The following is a 24,206-nucleotide window of genomic DNA, read 5'->3' as shown; positions in this document are numbered from 1 at the left end:
CAGCAGGAAAAGACGGTTGACGTTCTTACGCCTGGCTAGATGATTGGCGAGGTAAGATGGCGGCGCCAGAGGAGCCAGAATTATCCCAGGCGCAGACCGAAAAACTCCTTCAATTTCAGGTAGACAGCCAAAGATTTTTCATTAACACCCTCCCATTTGAAACCTCCAATGTCGATCGGTTTCCACTCACAGCTGGTCGCCGTAAGCAGGTCGAAGGGTTGTGTGGAAAGCCTTTTTTTTCATACACTTAACTTCGATAACGATCCCCCAACGGCAACTGGAAGCATAGCTACCAAAAAGGAGCTAAGCTAACCAACAAGTTAGCAGACTTTCTGGGACGTGGCTGGGCTAAAAAGGCGTCAATTTTGTCATATAGACACAAACTGGGCCCAACTCTGTGAATCAGAAACATCAATGTTTCGACTGTTGGGAATATTAATCTTGGATTGTGTCTCCATTTATCGTTGGCTACTTCACATTTGCTAAGTCAACATTAGCACAGCTGTCATTCTCAGACTGACACTGAAGTTTGAAACACGACTCGGTGTTTCAGATTCGTTTATTCAACGTGTGAGGATGTGACAGTAAGACCTGGCACTGTAATGTTATCCCTTTAGTCTGATGTGTGTTGAGGAGACTGTTTGTGTGCTAGTCGTGTGAATCAAGTCATATTTAGCTCAGTTATACTCCAGTCAAATGTATATTCTATTCTCTTTCGATTTGTTTAAGTAATCTAGTTATGACAGGCGATCAACTACTTTAGTCATCTTTAGGTAACTGTTTATAAAACGATTACTTTAGTTTTTATCATATACAATCATATTTGGAGCTAAGTTTTAAGCTGAAAAGACTTGGACAGGATTTCTTTTTGTTATTTTTGCAATTATTTTAACTTATGCCCTCAATTAAGGTGTTGACATATTCCTCAGTTGAGCTCAATTTATTTTTTATATTGCCAATTCACAACAGATCCCAACTCATTGCTCTGAACTGGACCAAAGTCTCATTCATATCTGAACGTAAAACCAGAATAATCTACACATCTAGAGAAATTAAGTTACTATTGATGTTAATATTGCTTTATCATTGGCACAAATTATTCTATATTTGCTCAATTCTAACCAAAATCTTTTCATACTAGCTAAATAATCTGATTATTTGTGAAAAAAAGTTTAATTTTATTAGTATAAGAACAGTTTTCAGTGTTAAAAAGAGTAAAAGGAAAAATTTTCCTTAGAACAAAGAGGCATTCAACTTGCCACATTTTTTAGCATCATATTTAAATTCAAGAAATTACCCAACAAATAGTTTCCCATCTATGATGACATCTGGACTTCACAGATTCTTATTTGATATTTGGTGTATAGGTACTTGGAAATTAAATTACCTTTTTTTTTAATTTAACAAAAGAGAAAAACTTCAGGCAAATCAAATAGTTTTGGCTGACCAAAGGTTTAAGAATACAGCTTAAATAAAGATGAAAAGGCGATTCACATAGGAATCACCATTCGTATTTACTACGATTCAGAGTCGATATAAAATGTCCCAAATCGATTTTAGAAAGATAAAACAAATCCACTAGCTTTCGGCCACCATTTTGTAGCTAGGCAGGATGTCCTATAAAGCATGCAAGCGCGGAAATCACAATAACCAACAGGAAATTACAAAAATAAAAGCAAGAAATTCTTTGGACTCATTTTAGATTAAAAACTAAAAACTCATTTTAGTTTTTAATCTCGTGCCTGGGATGACCGAGCTTGACATGAGCTTCACCGAATGTAAGGTTTTAAAAAACAAAGATCATGCCCTTCAAAACATTGCAAATGTGCAGAGCTCAAATATGCCAGACCCTCAGTCAATGTCAGCCCGAAATGGCCTTTAAGCTGTTTTTCAGCAAACACTGATAGTAGCCCGTTTAGTACAATCCAAGTTATGTGTACGTAACACACAGCAGCATTTATACTCACTTTATCGGGGACAAAAAACTGTATTCCAATCCTGAGTTAGTTGCAGCTCGAAGCTGTAGCAGTTGGGGGGAAATCAATTAGTTCTAAAACCAGCTTTTCTACTTTCACTTCCTCCTGACTTTCTGTCCCGTGTCCAACAGGACTTAACTGGGTTGGAATCAATGGACCAATGCCGCCGAACATTAGAGCAGCATAATTGGAACATAGAGGTAAAGTTGCATGATAAAGCGGTCACATTTTATTGTCGCTCTGTCGTCGTCGTCAGTCATTTTGCACATAATAATGAAAAACTCCATCTTGATGGGTTTCATGTGTGTTGCAGGCTGCAGTTCAGGACAGACTTAATGAGCAGGAAGGAGTTCCCAGTGTGTTTAACCCTCCACCATCCAGACCTCTCCAGGTCAACACAGCAGACCATAGAGTATATAGTTACATCGTCTCAAGGCCTCAGCCGAGGGTACATCTTTTTGATTTAAGAAATAAATAGTAAGAAGCATGTTTTCAGTTGGAGTAGAGTTAATCAGCGCTGTTTTTTTCCCCCCCCAGGGATTACTAGGATGGGGTTACTATTTGATTATGCTACCGTTCAGAGTTACATATTACACACTTCTGGATATATTCAGGTAATCATAGTGGATTTAATTACAAGTTATCACAAATCAGGAAGAGGACTTTGGATGACATGTTGTCTTTTGCTCCAAGGTTGGCCCTGCGATTCATCAGACCAGATCCCCGGGCTCGCGTGACCGACCCTGTCGGAGACGTTGTGTCTTTCATTCATAGTTTCGAGGAAAAATACGGTCGGTCACACCCCGTGTTTTACCAGGGCACGTACAGCCAGGTGAGTCCGTAGCTATGAAAACAAAACAAAAGATTGGTAGAAAATCTAATGCATTGACATTGTTTACTGTAACTCATGCAGGCACTGAATGATGCCAAACGGGAGCTGCGCTACCTATTAGTGTACCTGCATGGAGATGATCATCAAGACACTGACGAGTTTTGCCGGTACAGTATTTGTTATCTAAATGTCAAAAATGTAAAACTAAAATAAGTTTACAAAAAAGTCGATCCATTTGAAGGTTTTATTTCTTATCCGTCTCTTAGCTCCACGTTATGTACGGAAGAGGTCATAACCTTTCTCAACACAAGAATGCTCTTCTGGGCATGCTCAACTAGCAAACCAGAGGGTTACAGAGGTAATTAATACATGTTTGTTTGATTATTTATTTATATAATTCTAAGTTTCTTTAAATGTTACTGTGTTCCTTCCAGCACTTCTATTGACTTTTGGAGAAATGCACCGCTCCCAGTTAGAAGCAACCAATCAGAGGTTTTATCTGTTTTTATCTGACATGCTCATGTAGCACTGTTCAATGTGCTTATAGCAGAAAAACAACTTACCAGTACAGGTGCTTCTCTGCCGTCCTCATTCTAACTAGCAGGCATGAGCAGCGCATACACATACATGATTGGCTGCACTAAGACCCTCCTCTTAGCTCTGATTGGTTGTTTCTGATTGATCAGTATATTTATGCCGATGGCGGTAGGACCACGGGAGCCTTTATTATAATTTTTTTTTTTTTTTTAACAGATTACCTGTGTCCTATATGTTTATTACATATTTATTACAAATATGTAATAAACATGTCTTATGAAAGTTACAAGCTGCAGCTTTAAGGATTGAAACTAACAATCATTCTTCGTTATGTGATCGTATAAGAAATGTTTGTCACAATGTGCACAAATATAATTTAAGTCTTATAATCTTTAGCGGTGTTAGCACTTGGAGGCTATTTGTGTTCTACATTTCACCTCTTGGTGTTCAAAGCAATATTTAATTCAGTGCAGTGTTGATTGTGTGAATACAAAGATATAATTTAGAGTTCTATAACAAGAGTTTTAAGAAACAGGTTCAACATGCTTATTGATTCTCCTGTTGCTTTTAACAACACAAGTGGTTTAATCTTTGGAAAGTTACCACATATTTACCTTAGAGTTAAAATGACTGTGCAGTAACGACTGTTTGAAGCGTTTAATCGAGACGACGCAACGTGTTCCGGCGTGTTTTAGTGTCCCAGGCGTTGCGGGAGAACACCTACCCGTTCCTGGCCATGATCATGCTGAAGGACCGCAAGATGACCGTGGTGGGACGGCTGGAGGGTGTCATTCAGCCAGAGGACCTCATCAATCAACTTACTTTCATCATGGATGCCAACCAAACATATCTGATGTCGGAGCGTCTTGAACGGTACCACAAATCACCAGTCTTGAGTTTGAAAGGATGCTTTTCCCTAATTTATTCTCATAGTGTAAGTTCACAGTTTCGTCCCCAGGGTGTCACTTTGGCGATAAATTGATTTGATCAACTTATCATATTTTTGGTTTTTGAAGATTAAAATTTTTCATGAACGTGTTTTACAGTGTCTTCCTCTTTTAAGTCTGAGAACAAAGTCATAATGTCACCAAAATAAAGTCGTATTGCTAGTAGAATGAAGTAGTAATTCAGAGAATTCCACCTTAAAAATAAAGTTAAAGTTCTCCAAAATAATAAAAACAATTGTTGAGCTTTTTATGAAGTTATACTTTGGTATACATTTTACAGATGATACTTAATAGAAATACTTTCTCTTTTAACACATCTTGATAACTCTGTCAAAGCTAGTTTTTTTTCACATAAACAACGTTTTTCCTCATAATTTTAAGATGCTTTTTTTCTTCCTTCTGCTAATATTATGACTACATTCTTGCAATTAAACAAATTCTTGTAGCCTGAATACGCAGTCGTACAACTCACAGAAGGGATAACTGAAAATATTGAAAATATTTTCTGTCATTTGCAATATTTTTTTACAAAAGGAAGTGAGGGCAAAAATTTTTAAATTAAAATCGAAAGTCAGATCTGGTATGACAAAAACCTGAGATTTTATTTCCCAGCCTTATCGCGCAGCGCAGAGACTTCCGAACATCATTTGTCAGGAAATCTTGACTTCCAAATGTATCTTTTTACTGCACTTCAAACATTTTTGTTTCAGAGAAGAGAGGAACCAGACCCAAGTTCTGAGGCAGCAGCAGGACGAGGCCTATCTCGCCTCCCTGCGTGCCGATCAGGAGAAGGAGCGAAAGAAACGGGCGGAGATGGAGCAACGGAAGCAAGAGGAGGAGAAGGTCCGACAAAGTGCTCTTGCAGAGGAAATCAGACGAAGAGTGAGTCGTTTGGGTCTCTGTTTTTGAAACTGCTCCGCACTCGTGCAGTCCCTCCGATTTCTAATCCACATTGTCTCCAGACACTCGAAGAGGAGAAGGAGAGGAAGTCGGAGTGTCTTCCTCCAGAGCCTCCGGCTGACGACCCAGAAAGTGTCAAAATAGTGTTTAAGCTGCCGAATGACACAAGAGTAGAGAGACGATTCCTGTTCGGTCAGTCTCTGACGGTGAGTAACTCCGTTTCCATACCCAGCAAAACCTTTCACTTGCAGATGTCAACTCGAAATGCTCAAAACTTTAGCAAATAAACTGGACGGCACACGCTGCATTCAGCTGCTCCGAGTTACCCACTCAGCTGTTGTCTTTTTACAGGTAATACACGACTTCCTTTTCTCTTTGAAAGAAACTCCGGAGAAGTTCCAGATAGTTACAAACTTCCCTCGCCGAGTCTTGCCCTGCCTTCCGACCGAGGAGCAGTCCAACCCACCGACCCTGAAAGAGGCGGGACTCAGCCGCTCCGAGGTCCTTTTTGTTCAGGACCTGACGGACGATTAATAAATGACATACCTCTTCCACGTGGAAACGCATTTCCTCACACCCACCCACATTTTTTTTTTTTTTGTTTGTTTGTTTTTTCATATTCTGTTGAACGGCCATTATGTGTAAGGGATCATTGAGATAAAATTTTCTCCTGGAAGATTAAACCATCCTGCATCCAGTCCACATTTAGTTGTTTACAGGGTTCCCGATAGCCTGGAAAGTCTTGAATTTTATCAAATAAATATTTCTTGAAGTTGTTCCTTGAACTCATCTTATGTTGAAAATACTTCCTTTTTTTTTCTCCTTCTGTTCTTTCAGTAGCTGTCAGCAATTCTCCCTCTTCAACAATAATTTGTCTGAGTAGCTCATCAATACCTGCTGACACAAAAGCAGTATAACTCTTCACATTCATATCTTCAAATGATCTGTTTGGGCAACAAAGAGGTTCTTTGTTTTTTGTTAAATATATACAGCAGATACAGCATGGAGAAGAATGGATTGTGCGAATGCCTTGGCTTTATCTGCTGCTAATATTCTTGTTTGATCCATTCGTCTGAATTCAACACCCATTTTGCCAAACGTTTGTACAGTTTCTCCACATTCGTTGACAAGCACAACTAATTTTGTTCAAGATGAGTTCGCCGTGGAGGGGCGGACGCATAACTAGCGTAGGAAGACCGTGGGAACCCTGGTTTGAACGAGCCATTACCTGTACATAAGTTCAATATTTAAGACCCCCAAACTGACCTTATTGTTTTTTTTTCTTTTGTTTTTTGACTTCAGTCTGTCATTAAACGACCAAATGCAGGTTTGTTACTATGTAAAGCAGACTGCCTCAATCGTATGAAGTTTAAACACAATATTTAACACGCCACAGCTTTTACATGTGGCTGTAACTAGTGTAGTAAAAGTCTGCCCATAGTGTGCCTGTGGTAACTCATAGATGCCTGTTTTTTTTTTTGCCTGTAACACCACAATGGGCTCATGTAAAAGATGTAATTTTCCAGCTATAAATTAAAAACCTTTTGAAAATGTGGGTTTATTGAGATTGTACAGCAACGTTGTGTGGCGCAAGTGTCTTATTTCACTGATTCTGGAGGGTTGAGAGAATTTTTCAAAAATGCGAGGGTTTTCAGCAATGATTCGCGTCTTGTTGAACTTTTCACTGTCATAATTTCATATTTTTTCAGACTCAGATTTCTAGTATTCAGACAGTATTAGAAATATTTTCAAGTAGAAATGCAAAACTGCTGGGACAAAAGAGCTAGGATGTTCTACTGGGATCAGGTTTAAAAACACAACAACAGATGAGTGATTAAGTTATTGCGTGTAGACGGTGTGACTGGGATTTTCCATACTCTTCTTCTCTGCTTCAGTTTCCAGACATTCCAGTCAGAATGTCATATTTATTTCAGCAGTTCTCCTTCCATGGTGAAAGATTTTTAACTTCCTTTTTCTTTAACAGGAACTTGATTCACAATTTTGTAATTGTTCTCAATCTTTTCTTATCCACAGTCATAATTATACATGCAGTTTTAAATGCTTTCATACAGCCTTACCTTATATTCACTTGAACACCCCTTGGAAAGTTGCACCTTTACATCAACATTCAAGATTAAAAAAAATTGGGATTTTTCTATGATAAATGAACTGAACTGACTGATTAACAAGTTTTTAACTGGAATGGTGTCATTGATGTGATTTTGTTTCCTTCCTGGCAGCTTTTAGACATAATCCATCCATTTGTAATGGGATTGGGACCATTTTAAAAGCTTAATGTATCCCCAACTGCTCTATCCATTTTAAAAGCTTACTAAAACTGCTTGGGATAGCTGTCCCCAGGTTTCAACAATGTAACTGTTGTGGAAAAATAATAATTTCAGAGCACTCCACCTCCTTTATTTGTTACTGTGTTGCAACCTGCAGCTAAACAGCCCCACAGGTCGATGCCGCCACAACCACGTCAGGCGGTTGGAATTTTTAGCTTCGACTTCCCAAAACGTACTTTTTCATTTGTTACATGTTTTATGCAACTAATGAAAGGTGTCGCTGTGTACTGTTTAGGTCAGATTGGACAATTGGATGTTTTAACATGACAATAGTCACAAAGTCAGGTGAAAACCGGTTTTGAAATGAAAGAAGTCTAATGTTAAGCCTTTTGAAATACTTGCCAGAACTCAAGACTAACATTTTGTAACATTTTTCGAGGGCTTTTTCCTCAGCGTCAACCAGTTTATAAACTTGATGAACAAACGTAATCATAGATCCAACTGAGGTGCAAGCTGCTAAGTAACAATTAATCAAATAGAAGTGGGCGTCCATCTATGGACTTGTGCCTATCTGTATAATTATAATCATGGATTTACAAAATATATATATTCTTTCAAGTTGTCTGGAAATCAAAATTCCATCTTTTTCCAGACTTCTTCTGCACTTAGTCGCTGTGGGTAACTTCAGACTGTTTCGAAGTCAGGTGAGACGAATGCCACGCTGGTATACATCATACATTTATTAGTGAACAACCCTCTCAAATCAGCCACAACAATTAAAAAAAATGATTGCACTACTTGGTAAAGCATAACTAGCAACTTTCATTTAAAAAAAGTACAAATCTTAAAAATTTCAAACAGTATACAGATGTATATATAATACACTAACTAGTTATGTTAAATGCTACAAACAATATGATTCCAATGGAATGAAAAAAAAAAATTATAACATTAATAAGAACCATTTCCTATATATAATATATATTAGTCGTTTTCTCCCGCCCACCCTCGCAAATACAAACATGGAAAACAAATGAGGTAACTGTAAATGTGCAAGTACCAAAGCAAAAAAATATCTGCCTAAACACAGAACACATGCCCCCTGGCTCTGTGGGTGGGTGGGTTAAATCTGATGTTCAGGCAAGGACCCCTGGAGGCCGAGGAGAGTAATAACAGTAAACCACTATCCCACCACAGCAAAAATATCATTGGTAAACAATAAATGGCATCTACGGAGCAATCAATCACAATTCCTAAATAAACTTTAGCTGCTTATTGGAAAATCTTTTTTATTCCTTAAATTTTTTATTATTTGTTTTTTTTTGCACCACACAAGCTGTGAGATTATTCATTATTCACTCTTAACAGAAAGACTACAAGACTCTATTTTGAGTTATCATTAAAATTAGCTCATTAACTAGGCCTTAAATGGAAGGTTCTTTTTTTTTATTTAACAAGGTTGCTGGATATTGTCAATTAAATATACTTTTCCCCCATAAAGGAATAGTGCTAACATTACCATGAATTAAGGTATCTTCTATAAGTGAACAATACATTTTTAAAGATATCCATACACTGAGAGCAAGAGCCTGATAGGCAGATACAGTACTACACTGAAATAAGTATGACAACACTTTTATTCTTTTTTTGTTTCTTTTTTTTTTTTTTTTTTTTGCATTTTACTTAAATCCCTTAAAACTATATTGATTTTCACTGACATTGTTTCGGGGTATTGGTATAACATGCTTTAAGAATACATGAGATCCATGACAAACTATTGCATTCACGCGTGTGAGTTTTCATACCTAAAAGCAGAACATCTAGCACCTTTTCACTATGGCTTTTTGATAAGACTACAGTAGTATCAGAGCATGTATTTCTCAGTCGTTAGGGCAATAACAGTAACACAATGTATGTAAGAATTAACCTTTTTTTTTTGGTCTCCTTTTTCCTTTTTTTTATTTTTAAATATGTCCCCCTATATAAAATGAAGTTAGCGCAATAAAATCTTGTAGTCATTCAGTTCTATTACAAATGTGTGCAGTACAATGCATGGCAGTTATCAGCTGAGCGTTGAGATCCAAACTTCCAGAACCCCGAGCCAACTAGAGCTAAAAATCAGTTGGGATCTGGTTGACGAGCATGCATATTGTGCACCATTAAATAGGTCCCCCACCAGATTTTTTTCTTTTTTAAGATATCCTCCACTGTAACATTTGTTTTACCCCTTTTTTTCTCTTTTTAAAGTCATGCAAAAACACATCTGAAGTCGATTTAGGAGTGACTTAGGTAGGATAGAGTGCGCTGTGGCATATTTAAATATGGGATCACAATTGCTATGTGTGAAAATATGGTCGGAGTACAAGAACGGAAGTCTAACAGGTTTGAATAATACACTTGTAACGAGTTATCGTCTTTTCAGTGAGTATTGTTAACATACGTATTGATTTTTTCTTGCATGCCTGTCTTTAAATGGTGTAATATTTACTATTTCAGACAAAACAATAGTACAATAAATCCTTTATGGTCTAAGAAAACCAACCAAACTGAATTCAGATATACCCTTTTCATGGCATCCGTTCCATCTGGAGAAAAAAAAAAAAAAAAATGGACTGTTCATCTTTATTTTTATATATATACCGAGAGGCCCTGAGAGATTTTTTTTTTTTTTTAAACTTACAATATATGCCAGCAAATAGATATGTACACATAGGTTAATTCTCAAAGCTGTGGGTTTTAACTCATTTAAATGGCTTTTTTTTCTCTTGAAGGTGGCACACGTCAAAGACTCACATTCACTTAAACAAAAGTAAAGAAAAGGCAAGAATCCTTTACACGTCAAAGCAAAGGTTACGACTGCCTGTTAGTGCTCACTGGGGCAGTTAAAGAGACAAGAGTGAATTCCAAGCAAAAGTTCATTCGTCGCTCTTTCCCTTCCTAACCCCAATTATATGTCCTGTTTTTCACGCGTTAACACGAGCGGCGGAGGGAGGAGGGACCAGAAGTCTTACAGTGTTTCTACACAACTGAACACTCCAGCTGAATCTTCTGACTGTGGAAAAGAAGACAGCTGGTGTTAACACACGGAGCGTCACCAGAGACTTCTAACATTCGTCTGTCTTCAAACATTTATCTAAAAGCATCCACACTGAAGCTATACATACAGTTGCTCTTTTACAACACCGTTTACCATAGCCTAAGACAATGACCTGACCAAGTTACCAGATTAGAACAGACACCTAATGCAAACATCATTAGTGCTTCAACGGTCTCCTTCAATGGATTTTTCTCTTGAGGATAATAAAACCAATAAATAAAACACCTTTTTTTTTTTCTTCTTCTTTTAAAAACTATTCAAAGAAGTGGAAACGACAAAGTACTTTTTAGGATTAGTAACAGGTTTGTGCTTGTCAACGTCATAAAAAGGCAGATCTGAAATATTTAACAGTAGGCTAAATACGTATATTGGATTTGGCTCACAAAGAAAGAAATAAAAAGCCAAAGTCTTCCTAAAAGGGGAAGAAAATGTCCGCTCACAGCACGTATTGCTTCCTGCACAGGCTTCCAGAACTCGTCGGTATCTGCGGCGCCTTTAGACGAGCTCTTCCTTTCTTTTAAAACAACCAGAGTGTAACCACATGCTATTTTCCCCCCACTAGTGGTGCTTTTCTTTTCTTCTTTTTTTTTCTTCTTTTTTTTTTGGGGTGAGCAAGCAGTTCTTTTTAGTATGCTTCTATATCTCATCTTTTCTTAAAAGTGAATCATTTTGGTGGCAATACTTGATAATATTGCTAGTCTGAATCAACAGTTCATGCAAATCCTAGCATGCTGCCCTGTATCCAGTGGTTACACAAAATGCATTGGCTCTGTGAACAGGACAAACATCCACACACACACACACACACACACACACACCCCTACGCAAACGCGCGCACACACACATACGCACGCACTTGCTAGAGAAACAATGCCGACGTGGAGAGAGGATTGTAGCACTTGTGCAGTTAACGGCAGACGACCCCACAACCCTCCCGCCCCCCCAAAAATAAAAAATAAAAAAATCCATCAATCCATCACTGCTTTTGTACAGATCTGTGTTCCAGAGAAGATTATGAGGGCTCGGAGACGCCCCTACAAGCCGCACGTCCCGTCCGCTTGCAGTCCACGACCTCGGGCTTAGCAGAATCTGTATGCCACCTCAGCAAAAAACACTTTCACAACAGCATTGGCAAAGTTTAAAACAATTAAGGAGGAAATCTATTAAAAACAATCGATACGTTATTGCAGAACATACATTATTAACAAGTCACTTTGCCATACACCAACACAAACATGCATCTCCGATGGTTAAGCGTCGCCTCTGAACACAGAAACCCACGTTGACGTACTCCTAATATTTTTTTTCTGCTAATTGCACAAGGCGTCCAAGCCTGCCATCCTCCAGGCTTCCCGACTCATCTCCTCCAATGCAGGACTCCTACTTCTTTTGTGAACACTACCAAAAATCCACAAATGAAAAAGAGGAAACCCTGTAAACAAAAGCAGCAAATAATGCATTGTAGGGGAAAATCTTTGGAATCTGCATCGTGGGGGGCAGAGACAGAAGTGGCTGGCAATCCCAGAACTCTGGCTGTAGGCAGTGGGTTTCGTGACACTCGCACAACGAAGCACAGCGGAGGAACAACGCGCTCCAGAGACAATCCTGGGTTTCTTTATCGTCAACTGAGGGGCAGGAGTAGAGGGTTTGTTAAGCTATATTTACTGGAGGACGCAGGTTTTGTGGCAGGTGTCCCCAGCTTTGAGACAGACTCTGGTGGGTGCAGCATTCCAGTTCAACACTCAGAGACCTGTCTCACTCCGCCTCCCGGTGGACGTCCGAGGCATCCGCTCGACAGATTGGGCAAGTGCGATTGGTCTGGGGGAGAAAAAGTAGAAACGCTTTAGCATCCAGAAAAAAATGTGTGCTAAAAACTAAGCTTTACTGAAAAATCCCAACTTACCTTTAACCATTTATCCACACATTTAGCATGGAACTCGTGGTTACAAGGTAACACTCGAAGTAGCTGCCTACACTCAAAGTCACTAAAGCACACAACACACCTGTGGGGAGAAAATCATACAGGTGAGGGATTGCTAAAGGACAAATCTGCTTGAAGTGCTGCAAACAGCTTGAGGAGAGGCTTACAGCGTTTGTTCAGATAGATGATTCTCTGAGTTGAATCTGTAGGACGGAAGTTGCTCTATATCTGCTTTTGTGAGTCCACGTGGTTTTGCTTCACCCAACCTCTCTGCCAAATTCAGTAGTGCCTTAAAAGACAAAAGGGAAAAAGGTGCCATTATGCCTGCTGCCATGTTTGGTCAAAGAGCGAACAATTCCACACTCAAAATTTCAAGATTTACGTGGATGATTTTTCTGGCCAGTTTAACAAAGAAATGTAAAACCTGAAATTAAATTTTTAACATGCTTTACAGTGATGAGGCTTTAAACATGCGATACATGTAAATATACATAAAAGACATGAATCACAACCTCTCTGCTGTTTATAACTTACAAAACAACAAAAACCTAACCTCATCTTTAGATGTTCCGTCACCTGAATAACATTTATTAATGACACATCACAGGTTTCCAAGACAGTTGATCCACAAGTTTTAACTTAACATTTTTTTAAAATCTGGGGGTAGGCCACAAGATGGCGCTTATGCAAAAACCAGGCAATATTGATTTAGGGTGATTAATATCTGTAAGTATATTTATTTGAAATAATGACAGCTTGCAAAGCTCCAGAATATTTGATAAAACATCTTTCCTTAGTTTCATCATTCGCCAATCACTGCTCCTGCTTAAACTCACAATTTTGTTAACAGATCATTAAAAACAAGAGGGTAAGTTCTCAAGCTAATATCCACTCTCGCAGTTCTACTTTTGACTGGTTACTAATGTACTTGTTTGACTGTATGTACCTGTGATGTCCTTTGGCCTTTTGGTAGCAATCAATGTGCCATTACACCCAACTAAATGAGTTTCTTCATAAGTTTGCCATGCTTATATTCTGGAAATGTAGAAATGACTCAAGCAGAAACTTCTCTTTTAAAAAAAAGGTTTGTTTACAGATGACATTAAGACACGCTTAAAGACAAAGCAGGCAGTTTTAACTACACAGAGGTCTAAAAATTATACAAGGGTGAAAGCAAACGGGTGCTAGCTAAGTGTGGTCATTTTGAAGAGTTACATGTTTAATTTGTGTTTAAAAATGCAGTAAGGTGCTGCTGTATCATTTAGAGAAAACTTCATGCACCTTATTACTACATTTCTGACAACAAAGTAAACAACACAGCAGTGAGAAGTTATTGATTTACTGCCTTAGCAGACATAATTAGCCAGGCCCAGAGTGTTGCTGGTCCTCCTAATAAACAGGTGACTATATCCAAATGCTTTAACATCTTATAGATAAAAAAAAATCTCTCAAAATGTAACTTGTGGTGTAAAGCCAATTGATTTATATAGAAAATGCAGTCGACATGAAAAAGAACTTAACATGGAAGATTAGAGAAGAGGCGCTGCATTGCCTCTGAAGGGTAATCTGATTTTTCTTTTTATGTTATTTTACTTGAACTACCCAAAATACACACGAATCAAAGATTTATATCAGGCAAAAATTTCCTTCATCAAATGTTGAATGAGAAACCTTAAACAAAAAACACTAACTTCATAGTTCTCCATTTCCACATCATCCACATCCAGGTCTAAGCTGATGGCTGGGCCCACTGCTGTTGGAGGCACAGGAAGCATTGACCTGAACAGAGAGAGAGGTATTAACCAATGTGCACACACTGAACCAGTCAATGTACCACTACGCGCTCTGCAAATTTAAGCCAGGTGAAGAACATCTACCCATGTGATAAATATAAGCAAAACTATCAGCCTCACACTTCTCTTGTTCTAGAAGAAAAGCTTATTTGCGATCTTGCGCATGTGAGATATGCGAGAACTGATTGGGTCCTAAATGTAAACAGCATTTCTCTAAATTTCATTAACAGAGTGCTTTTACTGCAGGTACTTACAGGAAGTAAGGGAGGAAGCCGGGGTAGTAAGACGGAGGTGGAGGAGGGGGAGGGAGAGGCTGCTGCAACCGAAATCTTTGTCCATTCACTCGCCGTGGCAGCATGTGGGGATATGGCTGCAAAATGGATGAAAAAAACCCCAGAACATTTAGATCATTAAGCTCAGGTAAACCCTGCCACTCCCATTTCTTGTGTTTTTTCGATCGAACTAAAACAAGATAACATAAGAAACTAACAAAATATCTTGGCGTACAAAAATAATTTTACAGTAATGTGAAAAAACTAATGCAAAAACAGTAGCCTAGTGTAACTCAGGTTTATGCTTTAAATAAGAATAATTTGCAGTTCTGCAAAAATACCTTCCAATCTGTTACAAGATTATTATAAGAAAACGCAAAAAATGCAAAAAGTAAGAAATAAAATAAAAGAAGACTATAAAAGCAAAGAAACAAGAATCTTAAACATCATCCAGATGGTGTATTTGAAGCTAAAAGAAGAGAGCTATTAGATCTGAGAAACCGGCTGATGCCCAGAACTGGCTAATTTACAACTCCATCAGCCCTGACCGATGACCAACCCGTCAGAATCTCAGAAATACAATCTGTCCCCCCAGGAGCAAATGGAAATACCATACATAAGCACAACTAGGCCAGGCTAATACATCCACTGCTGCTCACTCTTCTTATATCATAGGCTTTAGGATGTGTTAAGCTTGAGAGCATCAACAAGCTCTGACTTTTTCGTCTCAACATCAAACTTAAAATCATCAGATGCCATGAATAAGTTACAAGTCTTTTTTGATTTCCTTCAATAATTACTATAAATAAAAGCAGTAAGACAGAAGGCTCTTGTTACTGAACCATTTAAGCAAACTACTTCATAAAGCAGAGCACTATAATTAGTTAGAGCCATGATTACCTGTTAACCATACTAAACACATCACCTGCTTATTGCAAGCTGCATTATGGGTAAGAAGAACTACCAAGGTGCATTTAAGTAACTTGCTTCTGCCAACACTGCACCAGTTCAGCTGCCCAGAGGACCCCTTTATGAGACCGTGGATGTAATGAACATTTTCCAGCTGTGAATGTGGGTTTCTGAGCAAGTGTTAAATAGGTCAGGCTAAAAAAAAGCGATGAGGGCACCGTCAATTCCTCTTCAGAAAAAAAAAAAAAAAGACTGGCAAGCCATCTTACCACTCCGAAGGGAAGCTCCTGATGCAGAGGCTCTTGAGGAAGATACTGTAGGGGCAGTGAAGGAGGCAGCGCTGGTGGATGATGAGAGGGAGGGTAAGAGAAGGTGCCTAAAGGGTGCTGGTCCCCTCTTAGGTCAACTTCATTGTCTACCCTCTGTAGAGGCTAGAAGGACAGAAAGTCTTATTGTCAGACTCACAGGCTCAGAAGATGTTCACACACGCCAAGGCTTGTTGTTTGTTGTGTTAATATTAATAAGTGTTTATAAGACTTACCATGCGTGGGTGCTGAGGCTGTAAAGGGACAAACTGGCTCAAAGGAGTAAGGTGCGGCGGCTGGTGGGGGGGTACAGATGGGGTCGGGTGCAATACAAAATGTTCGCTGGACATCAGCGGTGGAAAAGCTTGATAAGACACAGGTATATGCTGCATGGTACATGCCTGTATGAGCTGGAGAGAAAAGACAGCAGAGGAAAAGAACCAAACATGACTTTCAGGGAATCAAACCCATAGCTAAAGAATCCTCCATAAAAACAAAGCTAGTTTTTTCCTGATATTAACAACAAGCCAGCTTGAATGACAGCATGTTGTAAGCATGTAGTGAACAGAGGCAAAACAGTGCATAGAAACCACACCACTGACAGTACGGTCACAACAACAAGCTAACAAAATGACTACTTCTACAGCAGCACATACAGTGTCTGGCAAAAGGACTCAGAGCTTTTAACATTTTGTCACACTACAACCAAAACCCTCCAATTAGGTTAATACAAATGAATTAATTGAAGTTTTCTCTCCAGGTAATACAAAGTAGCGCATGAATGTGAAGTGGAAGAAAACCACACACCGTTTTTAAATTCTATTACAACTCGAAATCTAAACAATGCGATGTGATTGGTATTTAGCTGAGCTAAATCAATATTTTGTAGAAACATCTTTCTCAAATTAAATTCCAGCTTGTCAGTTTAGGTGGATGGCAAAGTCTTGCAATGTTTACAGCTATCCTGTGCTCTATAATTACACAGAAGTGGACGTTATTTAGCAGACTTCTAAAAGGAATTTTGCTTATAAAAGTCAGAGTAAATAAAAATTGACATAATTTTGCTTACACATCACTACTGTAGGACATTTCTGATTAAACCATAATATAAAATCTCAATAAAGCAGACTCAAATTTCTGAATGTAATATGACAAAGTGCAAAAAAGTTCAAGGGTTATTGATTCTTTTGCAAGGCAATGTATTAAACTTCTCCACAGAAAAAAATACCCTGTATTTTACTGAGCTGCTGCCAATTACTGTCCAAATGTGGAGACAGAAATTTTTAAACCAAGCAACTTGCTTTTTTTTTCTTTTTCTTTTTTGCTGCGAACAGTGACAGATTGCATGGCTGGTATGGTGTGCTACATGGATGCCACTGACATTTAAGCTCTTCCTTTTCAAACTCACAGGAGGAGGAAGGCAGCAGAGCAGAGAGAGCTGTCCGCTGAACATTACCGAGCATGCTGGGAGCTGCTGAGTGTTGCACCCTGGAAGGGGCTGCCCGGTGTGAATGGGAAATCCATGGGTCGTCACCGTCGTAACAGTGTAAGATATTGGAACGGATCCCTGGTGCATCTTTTAAAATGAGAGACAACGAAGGGGGTCGGCGAGAGGGTTTCACAAAGCAAATAAAAATTCTGTCTTGTCCTGGCGTTGCATTACCTGGTCATGTAGATCCACCATGATGGGGCTCTGCTGGGGCAGGTGGGTCGCAGGGTGAAGCATGCGTGGTGCTGTGCTGGTGTGGCTGTACTGTCTGGACTCATCTAAAGGAACCTGCTGGGGGTGTTGGGAGAAAAACAGGTGGTGGAAGTTCTCATCCTGGACCTGGGAAGTGTGCAGTACAGGTCTGTCTTGTCTCCCCCACTGCCGTCTCACTGGTGGGCTTTAAAGAAAAAGAAGAGAAACTTATTTATTCCCTGCTGCTGCTGCTGGCTGCAAAAAAAAAAAAAAACATGCTCCGACACAAATAATGCTATACAAATTTGTTTGCAACATGCAAACATTTTGCCCTGTTCACACACTGGTTCAGTCACAAATACTTCAACATGGACAAAAAAAGAAGTGTCATGTACCTGGAGCACCTTTTCAACTTTTCTCTCTCATTTTCTCATAAATTCATTGACTACTATGTTTTGCGTGTATACTGGCAACCATATTTACAGATCATCATGTGGCCACACCAACTCAACCAAGTTCAACAGGAGGAAATGTGATTATACACCAAAAATCATCATGTTCTGACCAGACCACACACATTTTCCACTCGTTATAAACAAACCACGACTGCACACATAAAATCCATGTGTGAATGAACAGCACATATATTTTCAGGTTTTGATATATTTTCACTGTAAAACATTCTCAAAGATCATTTGGAGGAAAATAAATAAATAAAATAGAAAGACGAGAAGAAACGTCACCTTCTCCTGAGATGCACTGGGGCGTTGCAGGGCTCTCCGAGGAACCTCCTAGGGTTTAAGGGGGCTGTTGGTGGCAGCCTATTTACTGCTAATTCCCATGGTCGCATTGGTGACGTCGTGCAGACGAGTCACACTCTGGGGAAAGAAAGTGTACAGTGGAGGCACTTGTATGTGGCCTCTGATTGTCTTAACCCTGTGGGAGAGAAAAAATAAACATCAAATCAACAACAATGCTTTGTGCATATGATCTTTAAGCATCCATAGAAAATTACGAGCTGAAAGGATTTTTTTTCTCTCATTTAAAAAAGTGCACCAAAAGTTAGGGATGAAATTGCATTTAGTCACAATTTATAGTAAAATAGGCCCTTTTTGAACATAGCAGGGGGTCAAATCATTTGAACAACTAAATATAACATATGTATGACTTCAGCTGTTTAGAAGAAATCTGTTCAACTAAAGCAAACATACATTTCATAGACACATTTCAATGATTTTATTAAATGTTTTTGGCACATGCAGGCACCATGGTGTTACTTCCAGTAATGCGTGAAGCCCAAATAGTTTGCATATACAGAAGTGCAAAAAAAAAAGGAAGCCAAACATATCTCCACTTCATGTTGAACTAATTTGTATATTTTATGATAAACTGGCTAACACCTGGGCTGACTTTATTTCTGTTTATAAGTGAATGCCATGGAATAAATAGGGGTCGCTGTGGCATGCTTTAAAAAAACATGGGATGCCATGTGCTCACAGGACAAAGCAACAACAAAAGATGCGATAGGCATGAAGCACCGCTCGCTAGTGCACACTTTCTGAGACCACTGCTACGTTGCAAGAGTTTTCTTTCAAGACTAAGGCAAAGCATCGTGGAGTCTGTCGAAGTAGATAGTGGTACTACGCTTTAACCGGCTCTAACTCTTATATTTTGTGAAAACCCAATGTGTCCTTTCAGCGAAGCTATGCTAATGCTTTGTCCAACACTCCCCAGCTTCAGGTGACCAGCAAGCTAGTCATAGCTAAGTCTTACGCGCATTTTTAGTGTGTTTACAGCACAGTTACATGTCACACCAAGGAAAGAGCACGTCCACATCATCATGTTACTATAAGCTTAAGCAAAACACAGACAACAGCTTACTTTCTTAGCTAGTTTGCTTCCTTGGTGATTGGAGAGGGCTGCAGGTGTTTCTGCTTCCGAAATCTCGCATCCCATTCGCGTTGTTTATTTTCAAAGGATTTCGCCTAAGCGAATTTCATTGTCCAACACAGAATGCAGTGGTAACAGGCCACCAACAGACCGCCGTTCCTTCCGTCAGATATCCGACAATAAACGTCCCCCCCGCTCCCCGACTGAGCGGGCACTAGCTTGCTAACGTTAGCCACCTTACACACGCGCTCTCGGGTCGCAGCACAGGAGAGCCGTGCTCCCCGGAAACCATGGAAACGCCAACCGACACCGACACCGAGAGGGGAGACGCCGTTAACGGTCGTTCTGAGCGAAGGTTATTTCCCCGACGACAGAAAACATCCCGTTGGCGCGTGTGTGATTCTTGAAGTGCATTGTTGTGATGAAGCCCCGCCCCCCTCACGTCGGCGACCAATGAGGGCACGGGAATCGCAGACAGCAGACATCCCAGACAGAGTCTTGGCTACAATGTATCAAAACAAGCGGCGCCTGTTGTTTGTTACTGGCTTCTAAATAAAATGCTCCCTCATGCGTGGCAAGGGAAAATAAAAGCAAATAAATAGAATTACACTATACAACTTTAGGGTATATTTGTTTGCTGTTTACTTTCTTTTAGAATAGAACGAAATGGAAAAACAATTATTTGTTTATTCCTCACAGGAAAAAGATTCCAGAGAATCAGCAGCAAATAAAGTGATGGTGACATAGTAGCTCACAATGAAGACAATGCTATTACTAATAGGTGTAAAAATCCAGGTTTAGAACTAATTGTGGATTAAAAGTAAATGTGATCTTAAATAAAGAACATGCACTAGAACATCAGTTCAATTTGTGCTTTGTATATTTCTGCAAAACTACTCGTAGAAGAAAAAGAATCCGTGCAAGGAACTACAAAAGTGTACATAGCTATTTTTGCTTGTCCGGAGCAGAGTTGTACAGCTTAACAGCGACTATGGGACAGATTTACGATGACGGTGTTATAATTTAGCGAACATAACAGTCATAACACAAACAGATCTAGTGAACCTTCAAAGACTTTGGGCTCCTTTCCCTTTAGGAGAAGTTACTTCCCTAATAAAATCGCAGTAACTGCTAACTTCACATTTCAAAACTTATTTATGCAAGTTACAGCAAGCTTTCAGACAACGTAATGCTTTTTTTTTTTTTTTTTTTATTCTGGCCAAACTTTCACTGAGCTCTGTGCTGACTCTCACTGGAGGCCAGAGCGTCTCGGTTATGTAATATTGCACTTTCCTGATCCAGTCAGCTCTCTGCATGTCAGGAGAAAACTTGCCTCTGTGCCTTTTGCAGGCCGACGTCGGCTGCAGCTGCAAAATCTGATGTTGCACTTGATGATCATCGAAGTAAATTCGGTGTCATGTGGGAGGCCCGTTTCGTCTACAGAGAGACTTATGATATTATGTGGTGTAATTTAACCTAAACTCCGATGCGCTGGAGCGACGATGTCACTGTTCTGAACGCGTCCAACTTTCTGCACCTATTTGAAAAAGAGAGGAGCCGCCGTGCAATGCACTAAATGTAAACATTACAACATCGCTCTCGGTAGCAGCAAAACAAGGAGGGGCTGGAGGGGCTGAGCAGGATGACAGCTAACAGTCAAGCCGCCTTCCGCGACAAAATGTCGCGCAACTTTGCGAAATTTCGCCGAGCCAAAGCAGCAGCAAGAGGGAAGAGTGCATTTACCTGATTGTTAATATGAGACCATCTGATCTGTGATATTTCCCTTATAACGCTCTCATCTCGTTAGGCTAAGTGCGGCATTCTCTGGTCGAGCTGTTACCGTGTGGAACATTCCGTGGATTTCACCACTGCTGGGGAAAAAGGTCCTAATAACAAGCGTCCCACGTTACCAGCGCATGCCGAGAATGGATTGTGCCGTCTTATGGCTTCCCAACTTCCAAGGTTATACCCGTAAAAGCCACATTTTTGGTTAGGCAGCGCTAAACCAGCCCTGCGGATGTTTTGGGTTTCTGCAGTTGTCAGTTACACCCCCATTTCGGCGTATTGCAAGGGCAGGGAGCGCACGGCGAGCGGCCATTTTTACCGTAACGGACAGAAAAGCGTCTCGGTCTGATTTGAAAGTTCAAGGCTCGTTTCACGGATGAACCTTGAGGAAAAAACATTCGCTTTCTGTCGAGGGTCGCAAGATATCTGCCTTGCAATTAAAAATAAACAGGTTTACGCCAGTAAATCAGGCCACCGACGAAAAAACGCAGTTCAGTAAGCCACGCTGTTCACTTATTTCGAGCGTTTATTTTGAGCTTTATGTTTCAGAGGTCTGACAAATTATTTGGTTTATCATATTCATAAAGTTGGACAGAAGGGTTAAAAAAAAACCTTTGAAAAAGTACAATATTTGAGTTTGTTCAAAATTATATCAAGAAAACGGCTAATTCGGTTATTAAAATGGAACAGCAATTCGCGTCACTAATATTATTGCATTTTAGAATAAAGAAAAAGAAGCATTTGGAAGCACAGTTTCCAAATGCTAATAAAAATGAGGGGATTTGATTCAAAGATGACAAAACAGACCATGCATATGTTAAGAAATATTGGTTAGCTCGATACTAAATATATGTTGCTCTGCTCAATTTAATACAGTCCAGCCAATGCAGATAAAGCTTTGGAGATGCTGATTTAATATCCAGCAGAGCGCAGTCCACACAGTCAAAATTGTATGGCAGGATATGACTTGTATTGTAAGAAACATTTTTTGCGATATTCTAATTTACTATAGACGTATTTTTTTTGTCTTTAATAAAGGCGATGATGGTAATAAGTGAAAGATGAAAAAAAAAAATCATAGTTTTCAATAATATAATTTTCCAAAAATTACATTTTCACTTGAAAACTTTATAGTTTAGCAGAAATTGAAGCAACACTTCACCGCCCTTCAGTGATGTCAATGGAAAAATGGGTTAAGCTGCATGAATTAAATAAATAAATAAATAAATAAATGGCAACATGTATTTTTATTGTGTGCATTATGTAAGCAATAAATACTCTCTAAATTAAAATATTTGCAGAACTGCCAGATTATTTTTATGTATGCTCTACAGGAGTAGGACCGTGACATGCTTTGGTTAGCTTAATGATACTCAAATGTCAAACACCATTCAATTCATTGATTGGAAATTTGTAAAGAATAAAACAGTCTAAAATGCTATAAACTCTGCCATGCTTGATCAAAATTGACTAAGAGCTTTAACAGCCCTGGGAACAAAATATTTGTTCAACTGCACCTCAGATAGCAACCACTACCCTCATCTAAGGGAAGGATAACCACTTCCTCTTAAAGGGACGGTTTGGGCCTTTTTCACTCCATTCAAGAAGTCAGAGAGGGGGCACTGTTGAATGCCAATTATTCTCTGAATATACATATTGTTCTTATTTTTCAAGGACAATTTGCCATGTCTCAAATAAAACCAAATGTCAAAACAGACTCAATAAAAGATCCATAAAATAAAACAAGAATTATTGTTTTTTTAAAATCCAGGTTAAAAAGATTCAACCTATAGAAAACGTCTTTGCATGTGTGTTGGTCGAAATTAAGAAAATTGCAACTGCCCGTAGTATTCCTGATGTATATAATAATTTGTTTTACTGATATTCACCTTCAGGTAATGTTCATAACAACACTTCACAAAACAACAGGTCCATGTTGAATCTCCCCATCCTGCACAGACTGACTACAACATTGTCTTCTGCAAACTTGGGGTGACGTCTGTTTTTAAAGACACCATAATTATTTGCTGAATCATATTAAAAGCTGAAGTAAAACACACAAATAAACTGAATACAGGTCAAAACCACAAGCTCAAACTCACTAAGTTCTCTTGGGTATTTCTGTTTTTTGGCACTAGTACAAGCTAGATCCCTTCCAGAGCTTGAAAACATTTTGCTTAATGGGAGACAGGTGAAACGGTTTATAGAAAATATCACAATTGGTCTGCACCAACTTTGAGGAGTCTGACTGTTATCCTGTCAGCTCCAGAGTTTTCCTTGATTTTGCAGCTGTGGAAAATAGATCTAACTGAACATTGATTGTAGACTCGCAGAAGACGAGACAACATAAAAAGTTTCCTTTGTACTTTTGTAAACGTCTGTTCGTCATTATAATCTTTTTAAAAATCATTCATAGTGTTTGCAAGCCCCAATTGATCCTTAAAATCCCCGCTAGTCATCGACTCCTTTCATTGCTCTGTTCAGTCACAGCTTTCATGCTATTCCATAGATCTTTAATTTCATTAAAAATGTTTCAAGGTTTGCCCTTCTAATCCCATACCTGGCTGCTTTATTGGCCTCCACCTTCTCCTTATCTTTATTGTATAAAAAGGGATCATAGTATTTATGTAACACATCCCTTACTGATGGGTTTGCCGCAGTAAGGGATGACCTGCCTTGTCTGTTTGTCTTTTTAAGTAGATAATGTTCACGTCAACTTCAGAATCAATAAAAACATTGACATTTGTGCTCTCTAGGGCTCCTTTCAGCTCCTGCACAGAGCTACAGTCTTATAATGTGGCATTGCAATTGAACCACAGCAGATTCAAGGTTTTGAATCTTAAGATTCTGATATATGCTTAGAGTTCATATTTTTTACAGGTGGAAACAATAACCTACTTTTTAACTTACCTTTTTTTTTTTTTTTTTTACAAAAGCAGCACAAATATTACCTACAATAAGGACAATAAGGATATTCTCTCATCATATTTTCATCATCTTTACTTACAACTTGTAAGTTATGAGTCGCCATCATATATAAACTTCCATCACTTTAAAAAAAAAAGTAGCTCTA

At 39.0% G+C, this 24,206-nt stretch overlaps 2 protein-coding genes across 4 annotated transcripts; one reads left to right on the top strand and one right to left on the bottom strand.

Annotated features, from left to right (window-relative positions):
- Positions 1 to 6,770, top strand: faf2 (Fas associated factor family member 2). The gene is made up of 11 exons (XM_032554581.1): positions 1 to 119; positions 2,108 to 2,176; positions 2,290 to 2,424; positions 2,514 to 2,590; positions 2,670 to 2,808; positions 2,890 to 2,975; positions 3,075 to 3,166; positions 4,041 to 4,218; positions 5,003 to 5,174; positions 5,255 to 5,398; positions 5,544 to 6,770. The coding sequence occupies exons 1-11, from the start codon at positions 57 to 59 to the stop codon at positions 5,724 to 5,726; spliced, it is 1,338 nt and encodes a 445-aa protein (XP_032410472.1). The 5' UTR covers positions 1 to 56; the 3' UTR covers positions 5,727 to 6,770.
- A 1,432-nt stretch (positions 6,771 to 8,202) lies between these two features.
- Positions 8,203 to 21,410, bottom strand: rnf44 (ring finger protein 44). Of its 3 annotated transcripts, none has more exons than XM_032554583.1 (11): positions 21,092 to 21,410; positions 18,202 to 18,394; positions 17,441 to 17,663; positions 17,186 to 17,353; positions 16,014 to 16,187; positions 15,742 to 15,903; positions 14,546 to 14,661; positions 14,190 to 14,277; positions 12,666 to 12,787; positions 12,481 to 12,580; positions 8,203 to 12,395 (listed from the first exon to the last, which is right to left on the bottom strand). In XM_032554583.1, exons 2-11 carry the CDS (start codon positions 18,306 to 18,308, stop codon positions 12,333 to 12,335), a joined length of 1,323 nt encoding a protein of 440 aa, XP_032410474.1. In that variant the 5' UTR covers positions 18,309 to 18,394; positions 21,092 to 21,410; the 3' UTR covers positions 8,203 to 12,332. The 3 variants fall into 3 exon arrangements, with proteins under 3 accessions (XP_032410474.1, XP_032410473.1, XP_032410475.1); XM_032554582.1 differs by lacking the exon at positions 21,092 to 21,410 and adding an exon at positions 19,340 to 21,080; XM_032554584.1 differs by lacking the exon at positions 21,092 to 21,410 and adding an exon at positions 19,340 to 21,079 and having other exon boundaries at positions 17,234 to 17,353.
- Between the last annotated feature and the right edge of the window lie 2,796 nt (positions 21,411 to 24,206).

The sequence above is a fragment of the Xiphophorus hellerii genome, chromosome 23 (assembly GCF_003331165.1).
Source record: "Xiphophorus hellerii strain 12219 chromosome 23, Xiphophorus_hellerii-4.1, whole genome shotgun sequence".
NCBI classification, from domain to species: Eukaryota; Metazoa; Chordata; class Actinopteri; order Cyprinodontiformes; family Poeciliidae; genus Xiphophorus; species Xiphophorus hellerii.
This window is presented reverse-complemented; position numbering and strand designations above follow the sequence as displayed.

Bases quoted from the DNA above. Each gene is read 5' to 3' on its own strand.
- rnf44 (XM_032554583.1), bottom strand. From the start codon at position 18,308: ATGCGACCATGGGAATTAGCAGTAAATAGGCTGCCACCAACAGCCCCC. The intron at 17,354-17,440 runs GTAATGCAACGC...TCATTTTAAAAG, and splicing joins TGGTGGATCTACATGACCAG to ATGCACCAGGGATCCGTTCC. The intron at 12,788-14,189 runs GTTAGTGTTTTT...TTGTCTTTTAAG, and splicing joins TGGAAATGGAGAACTATGAA to GCACTACTGAATTTGGCAGA.
- faf2 (XM_032554581.1), top strand. From the start codon at position 57: ATGGCGGCGCCAGAGGAGCCAGAATTATCCCAGGCGCAGACCGAAAAA. The intron at 2,177-2,289 runs GTAAAGTTGCAT...TGTGTGTTGCAG, and splicing joins AGCATAATTGGAACATAGAG to GCTGCAGTTCAGGACAGACT. The intron at 5,399-5,543 runs GTGAGTAACTCC...GTCTTTTTACAG, and splicing joins TGTTCGGTCAGTCTCTGACG to GTAATACACGACTTCCTTTT.